Here is a 27076-nt window from a genome sequence, read left to right as displayed (position 1 = left end):
CCTTCTCTTGACCCATGTAATGCACTTTTCTACTTTTTTTCTTTACCCTTCTGGCAATATTTTCCCCTCTTTATTATTTTTTCTGCTCTTACCAGATATCTAAATATCACGTTTTCTTAGAACTTGGCCCTATGACTTCCTCTCTTCCGTGGGTGATCGCCCACAGAACAGTCCAGCCTGCCCTTACCTACTTTACAGGACCAGGATTAAGACAAAAGAAAATCCAAATACTTTATTAGAGACTTTCCATGTACTGAAAAACAGAAAATATTTTCCTAGGATCTCTGAACTAAAAGTGATTTGGGGAATTAACTAGTTCAAGCTCCTTATTCAGATGTAAATACAACTAACTTCCTCAAAGACAAACAACTAACTTCCTCAAAGACATACAACGACCTAGGATCTGAGCCAGGGTCAGCAGTCTTAGACAACTACAGACATGAACAGACTAACTCCAGTGGGACAACAACGGATCGTGTCCCAACCCAGCTTCTTGCCAGCTCTACCTTAAGAGTTACTCAACAAGAAAGAAGAAATAACTTTTCCAGGAATAGTTACATATTTAGGTTTTAGTTATTTTCTAAGTGGGGACATCTCAGAAAGGGGGAGAGTGATATTTATTGAGAGGGGTGAGGGAAGAGATACACAAAGGGATTTATGAGACCCTGTTGGCTAGGGGAAATGAATAGAATTGTTAACTCTTTCCCGTGTTAATATTAATAGTAGTAGTACTACTATTACTTTCTTTTCTCCTCTTTCTCCTCTCACTCCTCCTTTTTTTTTCCTGAGCATACTATAGCAGCATGGTTTTCTGCTCCAAGAGTAACTTTAAAAAGCTATACTAACAAAACAAAATTAATTTCTCTACTTACCAATTAGAAAGAGCCTGCAAAGCTGCATTCATATAACAAGTGTTCCCAATATTTTTCAAACCTGTAAGACCTATTAAGAAAAATTTTAGGTTATGTCATTATTCAACAATACCATGACTCAATTTTGGGAGTGTTTACTGAATACGTAACTAGGTAATCATTATGTTCCCAAACTTGCTCAGGAAATACAAAATACATTATGGAAATACAAACAGCAACTTGAACAACTCAGAGAAGCCAGGGTTATACCAAAGTGTTAATTTTCAAATAACTATTTAAATACACACCTAAAGGGTTAAAATTTCCTTATATCAATTACAGACCAGAAAAAATCTGTACTAAATCATATACAGATAGTTTAAACTCAGAACCATAGGCTTTAGTAAAAAGTTTTCTAAACACATGGGCAGTGCCAGACAAGAGAGTGTTACACAGGAGAATTAGTTTACCTCTGGCCTTAAGTTCATCTTCTTCTTCCACTTCTATATCCAGATCGTCAAATACAGCAACTAGAGGAGTTTTTAGTGTTGTGTTACTGGGTATTTTAAAATCCTTGATAACAGAAAAGATAGCAGATTTGAACAAATCCTTAAATTAAAATTCTAAAAAAAATTTTTTCTCATATGTTTATCTACACTCTAAATATTAAATGATTATATACAACTCCAAGAAATCAAAGTATTAGAGTAAAATTTATGTTTATATTTTGAAAGTAATAAGGTACTATACTAGGTACCAGCATGTCACTTTTACTAACGTATGCACTTGAATAACAAAGCCCCTTGTGACTTTCCTGAATTTAAACACAATTAACTCCAATTCAGTGAGATCACATTTCAGCCACAAAGACCTAAGAGCACATATCCTACATTCTTTACAGATTTTTGCCAACTTTCTACAGGAAAAAAAATACTGAAGTTTCTCCATCATAATACACCAACTTATCTGCATCTGTAATTCTCCTGGTACTTCTTACTGAAGCTAGTTTGCATCCTTTTATACATATGAAGTAGTTTAAAATTATAAAAAAAAAAATCCCAATATTAATTTCTGAGAATTGGATTAATTCAAGAGATTGCAACTGGTCACTTGTTGGTCAAATATTAGTCCACACTTATAAAAAAAAAAGTACAAAAACAAAACAAAAGCAAAACTTTGAGTTAATATTTTAAAAATTGGGAGAGCTCACATAAAAATCAGATTTTGCAAGTTCTCTTGTAATAGCAGATCAAAGTATATTGGACCAACTTAGCAAAAATTAGTGGGAAGAGGAAACTGAATAGCAGCATGGACTTACCATCTGCTGATTCTCCAGCTTATTATAGCCTTATTCCACTTCCACAAGGCATACATATGCACTTACACACACCCACTTTATATATGTACATTCCTGGCATCTATAGATAATAGACATTTGGACTGGCCCCATCTTCTCATTTCTCAATACAGAGAAATATAGAGGCTTAAAAAAAAATCTTTCAAAATCTCACCTCCTAGAAAACTGTTTGAAAAATCTTAATGACATCTGGTTACCAATATTGTTAATTTCATAATTAATGCTCTGATGAACAGGGTGTTCAAACAGCCTAATTTCTAAAGAAATTTGTACAAATAACTTTTTTTCTTCGGAGTAATTTCTTCAACAATGTGATCATCAGGAAATTGCATGAAATTAAATTCATGCCTTTTATGAGTTATAAACATAACTCACCATAAAATTACTCATAAGCCATTAGAAAAGCATCAGTATATTCATTTAACCAGACTCAGCACTCATTAAGAGTTTGCAATCATAATCTATTTGTGCAGAAATGGCAACAGATAGCTGTTTATTTTCAAACTACCAGGGCATTAAAAAAAAAAAAAAACATTTTTTAAAACCAGGGCTACATGTAGACTCATCAAACCCCTTGGCTCCAGTATATCCCTATAAGCCACATACATATTATGATTTTAAATGTATTATAATATTAAAGAGGTTGGAAGCACTCTTGAAAAGAAAAAATGGGACATTTTTCTAAAAACAATAAAGAATCATTGAACTTTATAAAACCCCCCCAAAAAAACCACCACATTTCTGAATAATATATAGGTGTCAGTGGGTGAAATATAATAATGGCGATTTATTAACTAGAGTTATTCAACTGAATCTAAAGTGCAACGAGTATACCTTGTCTAAAATCTAGTCACTTTAAGTTATATAATGTGTGAGACAAGCAAGTTTATTATCACAAATATCTACCATCAGAATGTGATACAAAAATACAACAGAAAAAATCTAAGAGAACTGTTATCAAACACAAGTTTAAAAATACAATGTGATTTTTATAACATACATGAGGAAAAAAATTAATTTATGGGTTAATTAAACCATACAGAGCACTGATGATTAGAGTAAGTTAGAAGCCAACTATTCTTATTGTCACATTTCCCTTTCCTATTTTATGTGACTAGAAATCCCAAAATTAAGTGACCCATCTTTGCAGGCTTACATATATTTTGTAACCAAAGATATGATGCTAAGCTTTAATATATTCTAACTGGTTTTCAATAAATTAGTAAAATGTTCACAGTAGGGGTGAAGCAGAGGGGGAAATAAGGAAAGGAGAGCTGAATTAAACTATGAGTTTGGTAGGAGTCTTTTAAATCTCAACTACATGACAAATTCTGAAATTATTACCCGAAGATATTTGGCATTTTAATTATATAATAGATTTAGATGATTACCTGGACACTATTTTCTTGTGTTTGGTGAAGCGGTTTTACATGAGGTAATGAAGGTTGGGTTCCTAATTTCCTATCCAAAAATACTTCTTTGCTGCAAGCATAACACCACACTCGAAGAGTAGTAAGATTCACAGTTAGGTAATGCTTTGTCTCCTGTACAGTTTCATGGGTGAGGGAGAAGAGGAACCAAAATTAGTTATAGCTGAAAACATTTCAAAAGATTATAAAGATAAACTGCTAGCCTTTGATGAATACACTCAAAAGAGAAGATTTAAACTGGAGTACTAAAGAAACACTATTTAGATAGACTGCTAAAGCATAGTGAACAGTAACAATATCTAAGCCTACTCTAGAAGTTATTCTATTATCATTTTTCACCACTATTCACTATAAAGATAAACACAAGTTATTTTAAGATTTTGCTTTGCAGTTAGCAATACAAGACAATAATTGACAATAGCACAATAACTATTCTAGGAGATCAGAATGGCAAAAAAACACAAATGACAAATCAAAGCACAAAACAGCTCAAGCAACAGTGAATGTGATCTTGGATATGTGAAACTCTAGCCTTTCTCAAGTAGAGTTCTGCAAGAGAACAATGCCGTATAGAAAATGAGTTAACTCTTTTCTCAATTCTCCCAAGAATGGTACATAGTACCACCAGTCTAGATACACCAAAGAGAAATAAATTAACTATGTACAATGATGCCTGAGAGCCTTGGTGTATTCAGGCTTAACTAAGTCTCTTGAGGAACCGTGGATGAGGACAGGTGATGCCATAGAGATCAATATGAAAAATACAGCTCATTCTCAAGAAATGGATACTTTAGAACGGGAGATCTATCTGATACTATAGAAGAGGCATGCCCGAATTGCACAGGAACACCAAACAACCAGGGTGAAGTAGAAAGGGGACACCAGATAAGAGGATGTACAGGAAAGGGTAATATAAGCTGAGACTTGAAGTTAGCCAGGTACTGTCATAAGCCTAGACATCCACTTTTGACTTCAACTCCCATATCTTCCTAAAATTCCAGCTATCACCTCCACACATCTGGATGTACACTTCTTAAATCTCTACTCTCTTAATTACAACCTCATTCTGATATTGGTCTTCTTAGCAATTCCTCTCCCTACCTTTTCATAAGATAAGGCTTAACATCTTTTATGTAAAACAAGAGGGGAGGCAAAATTTTTTATCTCAGTTACAACTTGAATTAATAATGTTGTATTTACTTTTCCTTTCCTTCAGGCTCTCTTTAAAAAATGTCTTGCATGAAATTTTTCTATATACATACCTGAGAATGTATGGTGCTATGATCTACTTGTGATTCACCACAGCCAACATACGAACATCTATTCTACAAATAATTATACAAAAAGGAAAATAAGGTATTTTATAACATGTATAATTCACAATAATAGCATTACAATTACATTTTCAATTAAGTTTTGATCACATGTTTTAACTTAATGATTAAACTTCAAAAGTCAGTTATTTTAATCAAAAGATACTAGGCACAAAAGAATATAACCAGAATATTTCTAAGCTAAAAGTTGCGTCACTTCTAACAAAAGGTGAGCATAAAAGAGTTTAGTGACTTACTAAACCCTGCAAAAACTGTAAGTTAAAATTCAAAGTCTGAAGTTTAATTTTTATAATCAATAATGATCTTTTAAAAGTATGCTCATTTATGAAACCCTCTAAAGTGTCAAAAAAATCTTCTAGTTATCCTTATTTGGATACAAACTTTTATAATATCAAACGTTTAAGAAGAAACATAGACATACCTCCAAGCATGCCCAAAGGTTTGGTCCTCTAACTTTACAATCCTGACAAGAACCCTATGAAATGAAAATCACATAAATAACATCACCACTATACCGACACACCAAATACTCACAAATATTCACTAATATCATAGACAAAAATTTGAGATTCAGGAACACAGAATATGACAGTAATTTACACAAAAACACATATTTGGGAGAAAAATGAATATGATTTTTTAAATGAAGGAAAAAAACTCTATCTTACATGAGATTTTTGTATTAAATCTTCTTTCGTTATTTCACCAACTGAATCTAAATGTGGACAATGATTTCGAAAAGCTGACATTTTGTTAGAAATGTTTTCCTGTTTCTCAATGCTTTCCAAATGAGGTAATACCTACAGAAAAATTGACCAGAAAAGTTAATTTTAAAAGTGCTAATATATTAAAAATTATTAAGATACAAGATAAAAGAAAGAACCATACATGTTTACAAACTGCCCTACAAAAAGAGTGTATTTTCAAATATGCTTGGTTACTGTCACAATTAAAGTTACTTTGAACATTGGAAATTTCTCTACTAAATAATCATTTTATTAAAATTGATACCCATGAGTCAATGTAAGTTTGTTTTCCCATTACTTTCACTGCTTTTTACTCTTTCTCCCATTTCACTTTTTAAATAAAAGGGGAAAACATCAGGTTACTCATTTTAAGTATTTTTATCCTTTCTTATTTTTTTAAAAGATTAATTCTTAAGCTAGAATGGAAATTGAAAAGAAAAAAAATTCAAATGGAAACCTTCATTTTCATACTAGCAGCCCTCACTGATGCTATAAATGAAATAGTTTGGTATCCTAGCAATAAACCAGAATAGTCACTTTCTATCAAAGTTTCTCAACCCTGGCACCACTGACACTTTAGGCCAGGTAATTCTCTGTTGTGGGGGTTGTCCTGTGCACTGTAAGATATTTAGCAACATTTCTTCTACCTACTAGATGCCAGAACACCCTCACTACCACTGTGACCTTGACAATCAATGTCACTAGACAGTGTAAAACCTGGTCCTCTAGGGGGAAAGTCATTGCAAGCTGAGAAATACATTATTATAAGGTTCTTTCAACAACCCTGACATAGGTATCATTATTATCTTCATTTGCATATAAGGCTAAGAAAGGAAAATCTGAGTTTACATTATTAACATCTGGCAGAATGAGGATCGGAATCTCATGCGTAGGAGCAAGGACTCTGAAGTCAAATACACCCAAGGATACCACTAAGAGCAGAGTATCGTACCTGACTTACCAGGCATTGTAAGAATTAAATGAAGTAGTACATGTCATTTGTGTGGCACACAATACCAAACATATACATAAAATTTTATTAGGTACTCTGCATCACCCCTTTATATAGTTTTTCATATGACCAGTAAAGGTCTTATACCTCCCTCCCTTAGGAGACAACCAGTTTAAAAAATGAGACAAAATAACTAAGAAATGAGGTAATTTCCCAAATCAATTATAATTTTCCTAACACTCCTCAGGAATTTCCTCAATTCCATTACAGTAAACAGAGGGCAAGGTATTTTTACAATCCTAGGACACTTAGTTTTCTCCAAGACATCATAATGTACTGCAATGTCACTAAATTTTATCTATCTCCACTGCAAATCTTATGAATCACAGAGCTAACTGATACACAGCATTCAAAGAACAGATTATCTTACGAATGGTTTAAGTGAGTCATCTCCAAGTAGAAGTCTTAAGTCTAACTCAGTAAGGATTTCTATGTCTTCTTTGGACTGTACATTCCCCAAACAGGTTTTTCATGCCCTTCATTCATCTTTGGGGTTTGAGAACACTATTTTGGAAAAAATTAAGGGACTTTCTAGGAAAGAATAAACAGTTATAAATATGCTAAAATACTAAAACATTAGTAAACACATTAAACAAAAAGGTTCTATCAAGTCAAATAATAGTAAGTCCAATATTACACTACAACCTACAAAATACAACAGGAATCACTTTGGGGTTAACAGCAAATAAGTCTTTATTTCTACATAGTACATTATTATGTGATATTAAATAACCCACACTCCTGACTTTCAGAGCATGCAGTTAAAGTAATTGTTAATATTTTCCATTTTTAATTTATGTATAGAAGACAGTTTCCCACCCACTTCTTACTTCCCTTTGTGGTTAGAGACCTCTTTCCTCTTATCCAATTACTTCCACTGCCAGCCATAATGGAGTAACAGGGATCAAATCTGCCTTCTTACCTTAAATAAATAAGGAATGAGACAAAATACATAAACTAATGATTTTCAGACACTGGACAACAGGCAGTTTTAAAGGACACTGATCCCTAAGAAAATTAAAACAAGGTAACTGCCCCTGATTTACTGCCTGAAGAGAATTTCCAGGTCACAATACAGATAGAAGAAAACCCAAACAGATGTTGGTGGTCTCTAGTTGAGATACATAGATGAAAATTCAGGGAGGCCAAGGTGGCTAGAATTCACAAGGCAGAGTAATAGGAAACAAATGAATTGAGAGCAAGTGAACTGGAGATTTGTAAAGGGCTACAATTAAGTTTTCAGCTGAGTAGTAATGAGGAAGTACTGGAAAGGAGCTGGTAAGACAATTCTCAAAGGCAACACAGGTCTGTCTGTTTCCATGAGCCAGAGTTGAAAGATTTCATAATACAGCGGGAACAAAACGTTGTCTGGGGAAGGTATTGTCTCAGTACTGGGGAAAAATTATCCCTAGACGAAAGACTACTTCGGTTCTGCCTTCAAAAGCTCAAAAGCAAGCATTACAAGGTCAAACTGTTCCCAAGGAATTCAACAGTGTCCCAAAACAAAGATGAAGGACATTTAGAAGGAATGAAAACACCCAGCATCTGAGATGATAAAAATACAAACTTCTGGAATCCAATTCAAAATTATAAGACATACAAAGAAGGAAAACCTCACCCACAGTGAGGAGGGAAAAAAAGAGACCCAAAAACAACACAAATGATAGGATAAAGAATACACATTTTAAGGAGAGACATGGAAGAAAAAATGACCCAAATCAAGTTTCTAATGTTAAAAAAAAAAATCTGAGCTGAAAAATACGGTGGATGAAATTAACAGTAGAGAAAACAATACAAAAGAATGATGCACTTGAAGACACAGAAAAAGGAAACTATTCAAATTGAATCACAAAGACTGAATTAAAAAAGAGCATCACTTAGCTAAATGGAAGTCCAAATTTGATGAAAACTAAAATCCTTCAAATTGAAGCAATACAAACAAACTCAAAGTATGATATAAGAACAATTATACCATGGCATATCAAACAAGTTGCTTAAAACCAGTTATAAAAAGGACATCTTACAAGCAGCCCCAAAAGACCCGATGTATACTAGAAACAATGCAAACCAGAAGACTGGAGCAACATCTTTACAGTTTACTGAAGGAACACTGTCAACCAGGAATCCCAAATGTAGGAAAACAAAGGCGAAATAAAGACTTCTTTAGGCAAAAGCTGAAAGAAGTTATCATCAGCATACTTGCGCTATAAAACTTGTATGTATGCTTCAGTATTTTTTCATGTTCATATAAATCATACACAAATAAATCCATGTAAAAAAATTTACCTTTTAAGGTTAAAAACAAAAACAAATAAACCCATGTAAACATAATGCATGGGCCATTATATTTATATTAAATGGGACAGTTTATAAAAATAGATTTTTCAAGATTACTTTCCAAAAATGCTATAACAACATTTCCACTAATAATATAAGGGAATACCATTTTCTGCACAGCAATATCATTTTCTCCACTGGCAATAGGTTTTTTTTTTTTTTTTTTTTTTTTACTTCTGTCACTTGATGAGCATACTGCTATATTTCACTAGTACTCTAATTTGCATTGCCTTAACACGCCTGGCTAGCTCAGTTGGTAGAGTATGAGACTCTTAATTTGCATTACCTGGACAACCTGTGAAACTGAATGTCTTTTCATGAATCTTTTGGGCCTCCTAGATTTGCTATTTCATTACCTGATTTTTTAAAATCTTTGTCCTTCTCACAACTGGGTCAACAGCCTTTTCTTATAAAAAGAATCCTGTTTCTCATACTGTAATCACTTTTTCAAACTTAGTATTTATTTATTATATTTTTAATTTTTTACTTTAATGACACACACATTAGTTTATCACCCTAACCGTCTTTAAATGTACAGTTGAGTAGCATTAAGTACACTCACACCGTTGGGCAACCAATCTCTGGAATACATTTCATCTTGCAAAAGTGAAATTCTACAGCCATTCAACAGTAACTTCCCATTCCCCCTCTCACCAGCCACTGGCAACCACCATTTTACTTTCTGTCACTATGAATCTGACCGGTCAGGGTACTTCCCAAGTGGAATAATACAGTATTCTTTTGGTAATTTACTTATTTTACTTAGCATAATGTCCTCAAAGTTCACTGATTTTTACAGTATATGCCAGAATTTCCTTCCTTTTCCAGGTTGAATAACATCTGATTGTATGTGTACACCGTTATTTTCTTTATCCATTCATCCATCACTGGATATTTGAGTTGCTTCTATCTTTTGGCTATTGTGAATAATGCTGCTGTGAACATGGCTGTACAACTATTCGTTCAGGTCCCTGCTTTCAATTCTTTTGGATAGATATCCATAAGTGAAATTGCTGGATCATGCAATAATTCTACTTTAAATTTTTTTAGGAACCACCACCTATACATATATGTGTGTGTGTGTGTGTATATATATATGTGTGTGTATATATATATATGTATGTATATATATATACTGCCAACCATAGTAGCTATATCGTTTTACATTTGCATTTCAGTGCATGAGGGTTGAAATTTCTTCACATCTTTCCTCATCAATACTTATTTTTCTGTTATTTTCTGGCTTTTTTGACAGTAGCCATCCTAATACTTGTGAGGTGATATGTCACTGTGGTTTTGATCTGCACTTCTTCAGTTAGTAGTGTTAAGCATCTTTTCAGGTGCTTGTTAGTCATTTACTTAAATGCCTTCTTTGGAGAAATGTCTATTCAAAATATTTTCTCTATTTTTTTTAAGTTGGGTTGTTTCTTTTTTGTTGAGTTGTAGGAGTCCTTTATGTACTCTAGATATTTAACTCCTTATCAGATATATAACTGGCTAATATTTTCGCCCATTCCAAAGGTGACCTTTTCACTCTATTGACTGTGTCCTTTGATGCACATAAGTTTTTAATTTGATATAGACCAAATCTATTTACTTTTGTGGCCTGTGTTTTTAGTGTCATATCCAAGAATTCACTGCCAAATCCAATGTCATAAAGTTTCCCTCTTTGCCTTCTTATAAGACTTTTAGTTCTTATGTTCAGGCCTTTGATCTACTAAAGTCAATTTTCGTATGTGGTATAAGGTAAGGGTCCAATGTCATATTTTTGCATACAGATACACAGTTGCCTAATACTCGTTCTTGAAAAGACTTTTTTCCCCATTGACAGGTCTTGGCACTCTCATCAAAAAACACCTGAACTCCCACTGGCCTGGCCCAAACTTGGCTAGACTACACTGAGGTCTCAGACTTCCCCTCCCCAGCCTTCTTCGGCCCCTCTTCTTTCCTTCTGACTGGAAAATATCAAAATACCAATGAGAGTCATTGATAACCTTGTCCAAGCTGATTCTGTAATATACTGTCCACAAAAACCTGATTGAAATGGGTTCAGGAGAAAAATGGGAGACATTAAGGAGACATTCTTTTGAAAGTCAATTTTGTTTGATATTATTAATAAAGCCATGCCAGTTTAAAAATAAACAAACAAACAAAATAAAATACTTGACCAGGTGTTACTTTAATAAGATGGTGAAGTAGGCAGATCCTGAGCTCACCTCCTCCCATAGGCACACCAAAATTACAACTATACACAGAGCAACTATTCATGAGAATGACCTAAAGACTAGTAGAAAAGATTTTCTAGAGCTAAAGATATAAAGAAGGAATCACAAGATGGATAAGTGGAGCACAGATGCAGTATAGTCAAGACCCACACACCTGGGTAGGCAGCCCACAAACAGGAAAATAACCACAACTGCAGAGGTTCTCCCCAATAGTGAGGGTCTGAGCTCTACACTGGGCTCCCCAGCCTGAGGGTTTTGCCCAAGGAAGATGAGCCCCCAGAACATCTAGCTTTGAAGGCCAGCAAGACTCGAGTATGGGAGAGTTGGAGATCTGTAGAAAACAAAATTCCACATTTAAAGGGCACATGCAAAATTTCACATGCCTCAAGACTTAGCACAAAGGCATTAATTTGAAAGGAGCCTGGATCAGACCAACTTGCTGATCTTGGAGAGCATTCTGGAGAGGCAGGAGGCAACTGGGACTCCCCTTGGGTCAGACACGTGGTGGTAGTCATTTGGGGGAGCTCATTCTATCATGAGGACACTAGTGCTGACAAAGCCATTTTGAGTCCTCCTTCTAGGTTATTAGAGCTGAGGGGTCCCTACCTGCCACCAGCCAATCAGCATCAGCCCTGGGAAACCCCAGACCCTGCAGCCAACCATGCCAGGACCTGGACCTGCCCACCAGTGACTGGCAACCTCCACAAGACGCAGGACCTGGCAGCCAACCAGGCCAGAGGCCAGCCCAATCCCCCACCCACCAGCACACCTACAGTAGTCAGCCATGACACAACAGAAGGCTGCACACAGCCCACGTAAGTGACAACCCCTAATGCAGATAGCTCTGATGACCAGAGGGGACTGGGCTGCTGGGCCCCATAAGACATCTCTTACATAAGACCTCTTCACCAAGGTCAGGAAATGTAACTGACCAACCTAATGCATAGAAATAAAAACAAAACCAGTCAAAAAGAGGAAAGAGAGGATTATATTCCAAAAAAAAAAAAAAAAACAACTCAAAAGAACTAAGGGAAGTGAAAATAAGTAATCTACCTCATAAAGGGTTCAAGATAATGATTATAAAGCTGCTCAACAAAGTAAAATGGATGAACACAGAGTGAAGCTTAACAAAGAGTTAGAAAGTAAAAAGAACCAATCAGAGCTGAAGAATACAATAAATGAAATGAAAAATACACTAGAAGGGATCAACAGTAGATTAGATGATACAGAAGAATGGATCAGCAAACTGGAAAACAGAGCATGGAAACCATCCAAGATGAACAACAAAAGTAAAAACAATTTTCTTAAATAAGGACAATTTAAGACTTCTAAAACAACATCAAACATACTAACATCAGCATTATAGGGTTCCCAGAAGAAGAGAGAGAGTGTATTTGAATACATATAGCTGAAAATATTTTTAACCTAGGAAAGGAAACATTCAGGTCCAAGAAGCATAGAGAGTTTCAAATAAGATCAACACAAAGACGTCCACACCAAGACACACTGTAAAACACATTAAAACAAAAAAATTAAAAATAACCTTTTAAAAAATTTAAAAACAAAATAAAATTTAAACTTTTTTTAATTAAAAAAAATTAAGAAGAGACAATCTTAAAAGTAGTAAGAAGAAGGCAACTAGTTATATACAACATAAACTCCCATAAAACTATCAGCAGACTTTTCAACAGAAATTTTGCAGGCCATAAAGGAGAGGCATATATATAATGATATATTTAATATGATAAAAAGAAAAAATCTTCAACTAACCTATTCCACCTGGCAAGGTTATCATTCAGATTCAAAGGAGAGGTCAAGAGTTTTATAGACAAGCAAAAGCTAAGAGTTCAGCACCACTAAGCTGGCCTTACAAGAAATGTTAAAGGCACTTCTCTAGGTGGAAAAAGGCCACAAGTAGAAATATGAAAAATCGTGAAAGTAAAAAATCTCATCAGTAAAAGCAAATATACAGTAAACATAGTAGATCACTTATAACACTACTATGAAGGTTAAAAGAGAAAAGTAGTAAAGTCCAAATCCACAAAAAAGGATATGCAAAACAAAAATATAAAAGATGTCAAAAGAAGTGTCTTGGCGGGGCAGGGAGAATAAAGATATAGGGTTGTTTGAATGTGCCGAGCTTAAGAAATCTGCAACTTAAAACAAACATGTACATATACAGATTGTCATATATAAACCTTATAGTAACCACAAGCCAAAAAACTATAATACATACACAGCAAAAAAGGGAAAGTAATACAAACATAATACTAAAGATAGTTATCAAATTACAAGACAGCAAAAGAAGGAACAAAAACAAACTATAAAAACAACCCCAAACAATTAACAAAATGATAATAAGCACATATCTAGCAATAACTACTTTAAATGTAAATGGACTAAATGCTCCAATCAAAAGACATAGAGTAGCTGAATGGATACAAAAATAAGACCCATATATATGCAGCCTACAACAGATTCACTTCAGATCTAAAAAGACAGATGAAAAGTGGGGAGATGGAAAAAGGTATTCTATACAAATGGAAATGAAAAAAAAAAAACCCTGGAGTAATACACATATCAGACAAAACACACTTTAAAACAAAAACTATAACAAGAGACAAAAAAGGACATTACATAATGATAAAGTGATTAATCCACAAAGAAAATACAACAATTTTAAATATACACACGCACAACATAGGAAAACATACACACATAAAGCAAATATTAATAAACATAAAAAAGAAACTGACATTAACACAATAATAGTAGGGGACTTTATAAACATCCTACTAATGTCAATGGACAGATCACCCAGACAGAGTATCAATAAGGGAGAAATGGCCTTCAATGAATACCTTAGATCAGATGGACTTAATAAATATACATAGAATATTCCATCCAAAAGCAGAATACATATTCTTTTCAAGTGTACATGGAATATTCTCCAGGATAGATCACATGCTAGGCCACAAAACAAATCTCAATAAATTTAAGAAAACTCAAATCATATCAAGCATCTTTTCCAGCCACAACGGTTTGAGATGAGAAATCAACTACAAGAAAAAAGTAGAAAAAACATAAACACAAGGAGGCTAAGCAATATATTATAAAGCAATCAATGAGTTACTGAAGAAATCTAAGAAGAAATAAAAAAATACCTGGACACAAATTAAAATGGAACTATAACAATCCAAAATTTGTGGGATGCAGTGAAAGCAGTTCTAAAAGGTAACTTACAGTAATATAAGCGTACCACAGGAAAGAAAAAAAAAATCTCAAATAAACAACCTAAGCTTACATCCAAAGGAACTAGAATAAGAACAGGCAAAATCCAGTTAGTAGAAGGAAAAAATCATAAACAACAGGGCAGAAATAAATGAAACGAAACTAAACAATGAAAAGATTAATGAAACTTAGAACTAGTTCTTTGAAAAGAGAGACAAAATTGATAAACCTTCAGCCAGACTCATCAAGAAAAAGAGAGTACCCAAATAAATATGAGAAATGAAAAAGGAGAAGCTATAACTGACACTACAGAATACAATGGATCAGAGGAAATTAATGCAAACAGTTATACACCAATAAATTGGACAACCTAGATGAAATGGATAAATTCCTAGAAACCTACAATCTCCCAAGATTGAATCAGGAAGAAATAAAAAATATGAACTTGTTGATCACCAGTAATGAAACTAAATCAGTAATTAAAAGAAAAAGAAAAACAAAAAGCTTCCCCCCTAAAGAAGTCCAGGCTTCACAGAAGAATTCTACCAAATTTAGAAAAGAGTTAATATCTATCCTTCTCAAACTATTCCAAAAAATTGAAGAGGAAGGAATCCTTAGAAATTCATTCTACAAGGCCAGCATCACCTATACCAAAATCATATAAAGAAACCACAAAAAAAGACAATTTCACAGGCTCATATCACTGACGCAAAACAGACACAAAAATCTCAACAAAATTTTTAGCAAACCGAATTCAACAATACATTAAATGGATCATACACCATGATGAAATAGGTGTTATCCCAGGAATGCAAGGATGGTTCAATATCTACAACTCAGTCGATGTGATCTATCACATTAACACGTCAAAGAATAAAAATAGTACACTTATCTCAATATATGCAGAAAAAAGCCTTTGACAAAATTCAACATCCATTTATGATAAAAGCTCTCAACAAAGTGGGTATTAAGGGGCCATACCTCAACATAATAAAGCCCATATATAATAAACCCATAGCTAACATCACACTCAATGGTGAAAATTTGAAAGTATTTCCTTTAAGATCAGCAACAAGGTAAGGATATCAACTCTCACTACTTTTATTCAACCTAGAAATTGAAAGTCCTAGCTTCAGCAATCAGACAAGAAAAAGAAATGAAAGGTATTCAAATTGGAAAAGAAGGAGTAAAACTATCACAGATACACACAATATAAAAAATTTCTAAAGACATCACTAAAAAACTATTAGAATAAATTAATCCAGTAATGTTGCAGGATACAAAATTAACATACAGAAACCTGTTGTGTTTCTATACACTAATAATAAACTATAAGAAAGAGAAATTAAGAAGACAATCCTATTTACAATGGCATAAAAACATAACAATAAATCTAACCAAGGAAGTAAAAGACTTGTACTCACAAAACTGTAATAAGATGATGAAAAAAAAAAAAAAAAAACTGAAGATGACTCAAATAAATGGAAAGCTATACCATACTCATAGATTGGAAGAATATTGTTAGAATAACCATATTACCCAAGGAAATTTACATATTCAATGCAATCTCTATGAAAATACTAAAGGCATTTTTCACAGAAATAATTTAAAAATTTATATGGAAACACAAAGACTCCAAATAGCCAAAATAATCTTGAGAAAGAACAAAGCTTGAGGTATCATGCCCTCTGATTTCAAGCTATACTACAGAGCAACAGTAATCAAAACAGTATCATAGGGGCACAAAAACAGGCACAAAGGTCAATGGAAAGAAGAGAAGGTGAAAAAATAAACCCATATATACATATACAGTCAGCAAATCTATGACAAAGGAGACAAAAACATACAATGAGGGAATGACAGTCTCTTCAATAAATGGTGCTGGGTAAATTGGACAGGCACATGCAAAATAATCAAACTGGACTTTGTCATACCACACACAAAAATAAAATCAAAATGGATTACACACTTAAGTGTAAGACCTAAAAACCATAAAATGCCAAGAAGAAAACACAGGGAATATGCCCTTTGACTCTGGCCTTAGCAATATTTTTTTGATTATTATCTCCTTAGGCAATGGAAACAAAAGCAAAAATAAACAAATGGGAGTATGTCAAACTAAAAAGCTTTTGCATGGCAAAGGAAACTATCAACAAAATGAAAAGTCAGTCTACTGAATGGGAAAAGATATTTGCAAATGACATATTCAATAAAAGGTTAACATCCAAAATATATAAAGAACTCATACAACCCAACATCAAAGAAACCCCAAAAAACCCAAAAATCTGATTTTAAAAATTGGTATTTTGAATAGGCATTTTCCAAAGAAGATATACAGATGGCCAGTAGACACATGAAAAGATGCTCAACATCTCTAATCATCAGGTAAACATAAATCAAAACCCAATAAAGTATCACTTCACACCTGAGAATGGCTGTTATCAAAAAAACAACAAGTGTTGGCGAGGATGTGGAGAAAAAGAAACTCTCATGCACTGTTGGTGGGAATGTAAACTGGTCCAGCCACTATAGAAAACAGCATGCAAATTCCTCAAAAAATTAAAAATACAACTGTCATATGATCCAGCAGTTCCATTTTTAGGTATTTTTCTTAAGAAAACAAAAACACTAATTCAAAAACATATATAATGCACCCCTACATTCAATGCAGTATTATCTACAATAGCAAAAATATGGAGGCAACCTAAACGTCCATCAAAAGATGGATGGATAAAGATGGAGTGTGTGTGCACGCGTGTGTGCACGCACGCATGTGTGTGTGTATATATATAGGGAGAGAGAGGTGGGGGGGACTATTACTCAGCCATAAAAAAGAATGAAATCTTGCCATTTGCAACAACATGGATGGACCTAGAGGGTCTATGCTAAGTGAAATAAGCCAGCATGAAAAAGACAAATACTGTATGATTATACGTATACATAGACTCTAAAAAGAAAACAAATGAGCATAACAAAACAGAAAAAGACTCATAGACACAGAGAACAAACAGGTATTTGCCAGAGGGGAAGGGATGAGGGGAATGACAAAAAACAAAAATAAAGGTAACTATGTGAAGTAATGCTAATTAGGTTGACCGTGATGATTGCTTCACAATGTATGTAATGAAACCATCACACTGTACAACTTAAATATATACAATTTCTGTCAATTATACCTCAGTAAAGCTAAAAATGGATTTTTAAAAAAAATTGACCGCATATGTGACCATATTATTTTTGGTCTCTATACATTGGTCTCTATGCCTGTCTTAGTGGCAATACTATTAACTTTCTTACAGTATGCTTTATCATTAAAGGTTTTAATTTTTATAAAATCAAACACACCTTACTTCATAAGAGCTTCTAAGTTTCTCATCTTTAAGGCTTCCTTCACCCTAATTTACAGAGCTAAAGCTGAATAACCTTAGTTTTTCTTTTTACAGGGCTTTAATCTAGAGTTTATCTTAAGACAGGAATCCAATTTCATTTTTTTCCAGATGGGCAGACATTTGTAGCAGCACCATCTGTTATATAATCTACCCATTTCCCGCTGAATTTTAATACTATCTTTACCCTTTATTAAATTTACACATAATACATTTCCGAATTCTATTTTGTTCTACCACTCTGTCTATGCCCATACCATATTAATCTGATTCAGAGACTACATATTCTATATAGAATATTTTGATAACTGTAAGACATACCTCCTTCACTGTTCCTTTTCAGTTTCCTTGGCTAGACTCTAAATACTCTAGAAAATTTGATAGTTTTATCTTTTATATTCCAATATTAATACCAGTTATTTAATTTTACTGTTTTAACACATTTATTAGAATCTCTAAAGGCAATCTTGAATATAAAGGTGATTGCAAGCATCATGTCAGGGTTCTTCTATTGACGGTTCTGCCATTTAGGTTATTTGCTACAATTGTCTTGTAGTCTTAATTTACCACATTTTAAAAATTACAAATGGCCTCTTTTTTAATTGAAGTATAGCTGATTTACAATATTATATTAATTAGAAATAGTCATAATGAACTCTATTTAATGTCTTTTCAGCAGCTACTGATGGCTTACTTTACTCCTTGTTTCATTTGTTGGTATCTATTATCATAACAGATTTGATACTATGATCCTTGCATTGATGTAATATATATATCCTATTGGGTCAAAATGTACTATTAGTCCATTGCTTCACATCTAGATTCTACTGGCTAATATTGTATTTAGAAATTCTGCGTTTCTAGGTATAAGTGAGACTGACCTTTTTTGGCAGCACTTTAATCAGGGATAAAAGTGTGTGTGCGCTTCACAGAAAACATCAATAGCTTTACATCTTCTATACCATAGGTTTAAAAATATATATATATATATATATATATATATATATATATATATATATATATATATATAATGGTGTTCATAAAGTAAACGAAAGTCAGCTGTGAAACTATCTGTGCTGCCTCTTTCAAGGAAAGATTCTTAAGTGGGAATTGGTCAATTCAAGTTTCTTTTACTTCTTGGGTCGATTTTACTAATTTATACACATTTTACTGTAAATTATCCATTTATCTTGATTTTCAACTTTGGCATCATGCCATAGTATGTAATATTCTTAAGAACGTTTGCCTAAGATTGCATTAGTCTCTCCTATAGCTGGGTATCTATGATGTTTCCTTTCTCATTTCTAACATTGCATATTTTTATGTCATTTTTCCCCCTTCTATATGAGGTTTATCTAGTTCATTGGTCCTTGTAAAGAACCAGCTTTGGGATTTATTCTTTCCATTATTTTTGTTTTGTTGTTTCCAATTCCATTAATTACAGTTTTATCTTTAATCCCCATGTCCTACTTGGTTTTGGTTTTATTTTCTTAATCCCTAAATACAGGTATTGAATTCTCTTAGTTTTATTTACTTAATAATGAAATTATTTAAATTATACATTGTCCTCTAAATACCAATGTTTGCCAGTGGAATGCTCTCCTTCTTAATACTTTCTAGACAGCATACAATTTCACCTTTGATTTTAAAATATTTTTAAGCCCATCCACAGAAGAATGAATATATAAACAGTATATTCACAACTGAATACTATAGACAGTGTAACTTCATGAACTAGATGGATAATTTATGAATGTGGATAGATCTAAAGGACATAATGTTAAGTGGGAAAAAGAGGCATAAAGATACATACATACTCTGTGATACCACTAAAATTAAAATGTAAAACATGCTTAACAGCACATTGTATCTGGATGTAAACATCCATTGTAAAAGCAGAAAAATACAGCCTTGAAGGTTACGTCCTCAGAGCAAAGAAGAAAGGCGGACTAGGGAAAGACTCAAATCAGCCCTCTCTGTTCTGCTATTAATTTTCTGGTATTCAAACAACGTAATGAGAAATAATGCATATAAACAAAAACTAACAATTTGTACTAGGGCTATTTGCATTCCCTATAATTAAACACAACACATCAAAATAGAAGGCCTGTAAAATTCCAGTTACCTAGCTTTACTCAGTTAATTCACTATGGTAACAGGATCATTCTTTTATTCCTTCCTTTGATATTTATTGGGAGAAGGGCATTCAAATATAGGAGGATAAGACAACAGTAGCCTTTAGCTACTTGAATTTCCTCTCAAAGTGTACACCAAAACAAAGAAGGCATACATGTTTCCATTCTGGTCTGAAAGTCTGTTCACAGGAGGTAGGTTCAGGATATTAGAAAAAAGAGGCAACATGAAAGCAGTAAAAACATAATAATAATAATAGTTATAGATGAAAATGCTATTTGTTCAGTCTACAGAAGTAGCTCCCACAAAACTGTGAGACTCCTCTAAAAGCCTGTGAATCACAGGTTGGGAATTACTAGGGAGCACAAAACAATTCAAACTTTGCATGAAAATTAAGGCTTTCCATAATTTCACCTCAATTTGTCCTTACCTTTGCAATCTTTTATCAGGCAACTTTTTTCTCTATCTACCTATCTAGACTATTTGAAATTTCCTCAGCCATAATGATGGTAATAACAACTGAAAATTTTTCTGGGTTGAAACAATTGCATTCATGTTGCATGATGTACAGATTTGGGGAGGCTCAACTGCCCATCTGTAGATTCAAAACTGCTTCTGAAGATACTACTTTTAAGGGGGCGGGGTAGAGGGGTGGTGGGATACTTTAGCTGTATCCAAGTTTCAGGCCCCAAATTCTGACCGTCATCCTAATAACAGACTAACAGACAGTCAAATTTTAATACTGAAAAAGCATAGAGACCAGTGTTATTAATATTCGTTATACATCAAGACACAGTTGGTAACCTAAGAACCTTTTAATATTGAAAAACTGCCCACACTACACTATCTAGTCTATTTCAAAAAGTAAAGATATCTAAAGAATCAAATTCAAGTGACTGAGAAAAAATTTATGTCAGAACTGGTAGCTAATTTATTAAACAGAAAATTAATATGAATCCATAAGAAAGTCTGTACTAGCAGTTAGAAGAACTGTTCAATATTTTTAACCAAATTGGATAAAGACACATAAGGCAGGCTAGTGAAATCTAACTATAAAATCATAAAAATAAGTTTTTAAAGAAAAATAATTTACTTAGAAAAGTGAGCTAAAATTAACAAGGATGGGTGTAATATGCTATATATTGGGATTAAACAAATCTACTGTCTAAAGAAAGGCCAAAAAAAGAGTTTCAGGTATTTAGATTCTAGATGCTAGAAGATGCATAAAACAACTGCAATTATTACTCAATTTATCAATGGGATAGGTTTCAGAATAAAAAATGCCAGTCTTATTGTACTGATTAACTAAGTAGATTATATCTTGAATATTTTATTTATGAAGAATACTAAAACTACAGAATAAGAATGCCTTCCACAGACAGTCTTAAACTGAAAACTGTATCTTCTGATAAAGACAACACTGTGGCTAAGAGTAAAGTTTCGGGAGCAAGGCCACCTGAGTTCAAATCCAAGCTCCACTGTGTCCTAGGTTTGTGACCAGAATTAAGTTTCTTCTCTGTGCCTAAATTCCCTCATCTATAAAGCTGAGATAATGACAAATATCTATGTCATGGAGTTTGGGTAGGGGGGAGGTTTACATAACATATATATGTTAACATACATAAAGTGCTTAAAGCAGAATGACAATAAGCACTCAATAAATGTTAACTATTATAAGGAAAAATTGAAAGCACTGATGTTTAGACAGCAGAAGGCCAGGGAGACATTTAATTTATGAAGTCTGCTGCGCTAAAAGAACTGTGTTTCTTGTCCTTTAAACAAATATTTTTTCCAAATCTTCACACAGATCTCACAGTCCTATAAATCCTCCCCTAATTATTCTTAATTTTCATTCAAACCATAACACAGAAAAATAAATTTAGTACTAAGCTTCCATTTTCCCTCTTCCTAGAAAACATGTCCTTTAGACCCTTAACAGTCTAATTAATGAGAGTGTCATTAAGTCTATTAAGAGAACTATATAATCTCCTGATTTCTCTACCTGCAATCTATCTGATCTAGAATCTATTCGTAGCACTGCCACAATAAATCATCCAAAAGAACAGCTTCCACTTGGAAGGCTCACTCTAAATAAACTCCCATTGAGATGTGTAAACATTAATTAGCATTTCCTATAAAGAAAAAATAATCTGTCCGATAATGGCAAAGTATAGTCAACTGTAGTCTTATCTAGTTGAAATAACTGTGACAGACACTAAGGGGAGGGGCAGGGAGGCGGAGAGGGAGAACAAGAATTAACGAATATAATAGAGTTCCAATAGAGGCTCAAACCAGCTGATGGTAATTTTCACCCTAAGTCACTTCAGAGCAAGAATGGAGAGGTAATTAAATTAACAGAACATTACGGGACAATCATTAAAACTACTTAAGTAAAACATGTAGAATCATGGAAAAATAAATGTAACCACCATATTCAAATGAGAACCACTCCAAGAAATTTTGTCTTTTTTTCTTTACCAGAATATTGTTGACTATAAAAAAGTATCCAAATTTATTCATCTAAATAATGCCTCTACTAATAATACTGTAAATTCCTCCCTCAGGATTTTATAAATAGTTAAAAATTATAGGAAATGGTCTTACTTTACATCACATTCAGTCTCATATTTTCACCATACTGCCATATTTCAGGACTGTGTTAGGCCCTAGGAATATAGAGACTAATTTAACAAGGCAAAATAAAGTATGAGCCAGACACTGTAAGTCTAGTGGGAGTGGCAGTACTGTTCAAATCTCCACACTACTTTCCATTTTGAATGACTGGTCAACTACACCCACTTTATCAACACTCTTCAACACCCTGTAGTTCCTTTATTCTCCTGAAGTAACTAATTCGAATGTCAGTGACCTCTGTCAACTCTCCTCAATAACAAGTTATCTAACTCTCAAACCTCAACACCATTTTACAGTCCCTCCTCACTTTCTATATTCTCTCAATTACCAAATTCGCCTGCTTGCTTCTTTATTCCATCCCTTTCACTCAATTCACTTTTCTTCTAGGTCTCCACCTAAACTGAGGCTTTTATTTCACCTCTGGATTATTTAATGAGAATGCCTATTAACTGACACAGTTGACATCTGGCCCCCCCACCTCTTCAGCTCACCCTGCAGGTGGTACAGGTAGTATCCTGACACCTTTCCACCTCAACCAAGTCTCTGCTTCTCAAGTTCTCCAGCCTATCAGGAGCTTGCCCAACCCTAGCTACAGGAAGAGGAAGTGCCCAAGGCGTTTCAAGGACAATCTCAATCAGTGAGGACTGGGGTTAGGTGGAAAAACCCCTCAGCTTCCCTTCATTTGCTAGGGCAATTTGGAGACAGTTCTACAAAAATCTCCACAGGATTAAGCTCCTAGGTGCCCATCCATTGGCCTTTTTTCCTTTCCTTGACTCTTTGCCCACTCTCTCACTTGTGCTTCCTGGCATCTCACCTGCAGCCACGTTATCTCAAGGTCTGCTTTCAAGACAGCACTTCAGAGAAACTACAAGGGCCACAAAAGTGACTCTATCAAGACCTAGCTTAACCTAAAGCTGCCCAACTGTTCTCTTGGTCTCAATCTTTGCCAGTTACAGCTCATTCTGCATTCATGTGGATCACTTCCGGTGAAACATTTTCAATGAAGTCTTTCATAATTTCTTTTTTCCATCTCCCATTAACTAACATATGAACCATAACTTATTATCACCAAATTGTTCTACTGATCTTTTCTCAAATGTAACTTGTAGCTTTCCAAGAACACAATCATCTGTTCATTTTAGAAATGTCCTCCAATATTCCCCTGTTGAAAACCTTGCAAAGTTCCCTCATCTCAAATACCATCTCTGCCAGGACCCAGTCACCAGTAATGCTTCCCTCACCTAAATTCCCGATTATAATATTCATAAGACATTTTATTGCAGTTGTGTAAAAAAAACTACCCTACCTGACCACAAGCCTGACTCCAAGTTGTTAGAGGGCAAAAGCCATGTTCCATTCTTTTATTTTCCAAAGGGCTTTCTCTGGTAGACTCACAGATACTGACCTACTTAGCCTTCTAAAGTAACTTTTGAGAGGAATATTTATTTTGCTATATGAATTTTCTTATATATTAGTTCTCTTGATATATATATACAATATAGTATATACACAATATACAATATATACTATATTGCACAAAATGCATGCTCCTTTTTATAGACAAACCAACTGTACTTATCAGACTCTTTGGAACTGTGCTACTTATCAAAATGCTCCTGAAATCACATGTAGACTTTACCTTTTAAAGTTTAAAAAACCACACTAAAAAAAGCTGTTACTTATTCCTTTGTTTTTCAGAAATGACATTTCACATTTCTCACCAAAAATCTCTTGCCATTTATGTACTTCATTCTCCTGCAAAGGGTCCACAGCCTATCACACGTAATAGTTCACAGTGCTCCAATATCTAGCTGAATTCCAATTTATATCAAAGGTTACTTCAGTAAGATTATTTCAGGCTTCAGGGAAATTCTGATCCTTACACAATCTCGCAATGCTTCTGTCATGGGAAAAGACTATTTCTTGGCTTTCCTAACTCAGAGGATTGGCATGAAGATCAAATAAGATTGTATATGTGAAAGGTCGTTGAAAATTCTAACAGCAATACATAAATGTAAGAATTATCGCCTTAATTCTGAATTTCAAATGATTAAAATCATCTATTTACTACACTCGAATGCCATTAAACTTCACTGTTGCCATTCACTTATTGGCAGGTTATAAAGAGCTCACAAAAAACAAAAAAGTAAAAGCTGGCAATAAACCAGACCAAAAATAAGAAGCAATCTTAAGCAGATCCTCCCTCTTGCATACAGCAGGAGGTCAAATATTTTATGCTAGGAATATTTTTGTACGGTCCTTTTTTTTAATTCTGTCAAAGTAAATTAAATAGCATAAAGCTTCTCGGCATAGCGTGACTATTATTATCACTTTTTCTTAAAATCAGCATTGTCTTTCAATAAGATTCCTAATTTTCCACATGTTTATATTAATAGCATGAAGACAAACAATATTTGTATGACGTTCAAATCAAATAGCCTATTATCTGATTTGGTCAGACCTTTCCAGATGATCAGTTGCCCAAACCAGAAACGGAACTAGGACAGCCTCATTAATTTTTGGAACAGGTTTTCCTTAAAGGAAATGCAATCTGATTAAACTAAAAAAATTCTATACATCTGTTAAGTAGTAAGTCTAGAGATGCTTGTGGTAAAAATTTGGCGTCACTTTAGAGGCTATGCTCCTGCTAGTACATTCCCCTCTAGCCCAGTTTTCCCGGTCTAATACTGATTATATGAGAAGGTAAATCCTAAAAATACTTGAGTGCAAAACATCTAGAGCCAACCAACAGCTCAACTTGCACACAGTAAATATTCAAATGAAGGGCGTTTAGTAGTAGGTAAATATGTAAGAAGAAAGGTCTGGGAAACCACACACCATGGAAATGGATTCAAACAAAAGCTGCAGATGGACAGACCGTAAGGGGTAACCTCAGAAACAGTCAGGATCAAATATTCGTCAGAAGACAATTCTAGCGACGATGACACCTAGGTTTCCCCGCTGACAACAATGAATAACGGGGCGCCTGAGAATGCAAGAATGAGTTCGATCCCCTAACTGCGCCGCAAAGCGAAAACACAACCCGGGAGCCACCGCGCTGCGGGGTTTTCAGTCGTCTGCGCCAACCGTGGGGGTATGGCAAGCCGGAATGGGGAGACCAAGGAAAGGAGCGGAGCCCCTTTCAGGGACTCGCCTCACCCCCTCCTACCTCCCGCTTCCCAGGGGAGCACCCCCTGGGTCCCCTTCCTCAAATCCGCGACTGACTTGCGTCCTCCGCCGACCCCTACCGGAGCGGCCACCAGTTCATCCCCGCAGCGCTGAGTACTGGAACAGCCTAGGCCTTCTATCCGCCCGCGCACTCACCCCCCCCCCCAAGAAAAAGAGGCCGCTACAGCAGTCAGAGCCCCGGCGTGCGGGACAAGAGCGAGAGCGAGAGCGGAGACCCGCCCCCGCCGCAGGCAAGGCGCCCTTCGGCCCCGCGCCCCTCCCAGCAGCGTCGCACTCACCTCCACGGCCTTCCCCACGGGCCCCGCCAGCGCGGCCAACGATGGCCTGCGGCCGCACCGCCACAAGCTCCTCTTTTCCTCTCCTGACCCAGGAGAGGGGCGGCGTCGCGTCTGGAGCGCCGGAAAACGGCACCGCAGCTCAGCCCGCGGGGTCCCCGCCTCCCGAGCCGGCCACTTCCCGCAGCCGCCGCCGCTCCTTCCGGTGTTTCCGCGGCTGCCGCGGGCGTCTCGGGCGTCGTGGGAGGGCGGGGAGGGGCGGGGCTGTTGGGAGAGACCGCCCCGCCCCTGGGGCGTGGCCGCGGCGGCCGGGTCCAGGTGCGGAGACCCAGGCCTGCTCTCACCGCTGGGACTTCCAAAGTAGCTAGTGGTACGGGGACCGGGACCGTTTAGAGGCGGAGCAGTTTTAGATTTGGGGCACTTTTCGTTTTTACACCTATTCTCCCCTTCTTTCACAGTCATTCTACGACCATTAGCAGCTCTTGTCTCGATGCATTACAGAATTACCTTGAGGCTCCCCACTGAAGGGCCTCAGGTTTCTGACCTTGTGCAAAGAAATATTAGACTATTAATCTCAATTCAACACTTTTTCCTTCCTTTCCTCTTTCTTCTCCCAACATCTTAGGACCTAGATTCTGTGAAAGTCAATGTGTTTCCTTTACCACATCTGCAGAGTAAAAATAAAAATCTCCCATTTTCCCTCAAGACAAAATTGAGATCAAATCAAATATTTATTAAAACCTTAGTATTTACTTAGTGACTAGAGTATTGGAAGAGATCTGCCTTCTAATTTAGGGATCTGTTAAAAATCAGTTCAGTTTATTGATGTGCAAACAATAAAAAGTTAAATTAATATAAATTAATTGTTAAAATTGCCAGTTTCAGCATGTCTGTTTACTTCTAACTTTTTGGTCTCCCAAATGGGAGCATGTACAC

General features: G+C 35.2%; 1 protein-coding gene across 3 annotated transcripts in view; it reads right to left on the bottom strand.

Annotated features, from left to right (window-relative positions):
• Positions 1 to 26338, bottom strand: part of USP33 (ubiquitin specific peptidase 33) — a 53916-nt gene extending 27578 nt beyond the window's left edge. The window contains exons 1-7 of one of the 3 annotated variants that reach the window (XM_072974181.1): positions 26144 to 26338; positions 5641 to 5772; positions 5394 to 5447; positions 4901 to 4963; positions 3600 to 3752; positions 1322 to 1424; positions 873 to 942 (exon numbers count right to left, since the gene is read on the bottom strand). In XM_072974181.1, coding sequence (XP_072830282.1) covers positions 873 to 942; positions 1322 to 1424; positions 3600 to 3752; positions 4901 to 4963; positions 5394 to 5447; positions 5641 to 5721 — 524 coding nt within the window. In that variant the 5' untranslated portion in view covers positions 5722 to 5772; positions 26144 to 26338. The remainder of the gene's footprint in view (positions 1 to 872; positions 943 to 1321; positions 1425 to 3599; positions 3753 to 4900; positions 4964 to 5393; positions 5448 to 5640; positions 5773 to 26143) is intronic. The other 2 variants (XM_072974183.1, XM_072974182.1) reach the window with 2 other exon arrangements.
• Positions 26339 to 27076: the final 738 nt, after the last annotated feature.

Source organism: Vicugna pacos, chromosome 13 (assembly GCF_048564905.1).
Source record: "Vicugna pacos chromosome 13, VicPac4, whole genome shotgun sequence".
Classification (NCBI taxonomy): Eukaryota; Metazoa; Chordata; class Mammalia; order Artiodactyla; family Camelidae; genus Vicugna; species Vicugna pacos.
This window is presented reverse-complemented; position numbering and strand designations above follow the sequence as displayed.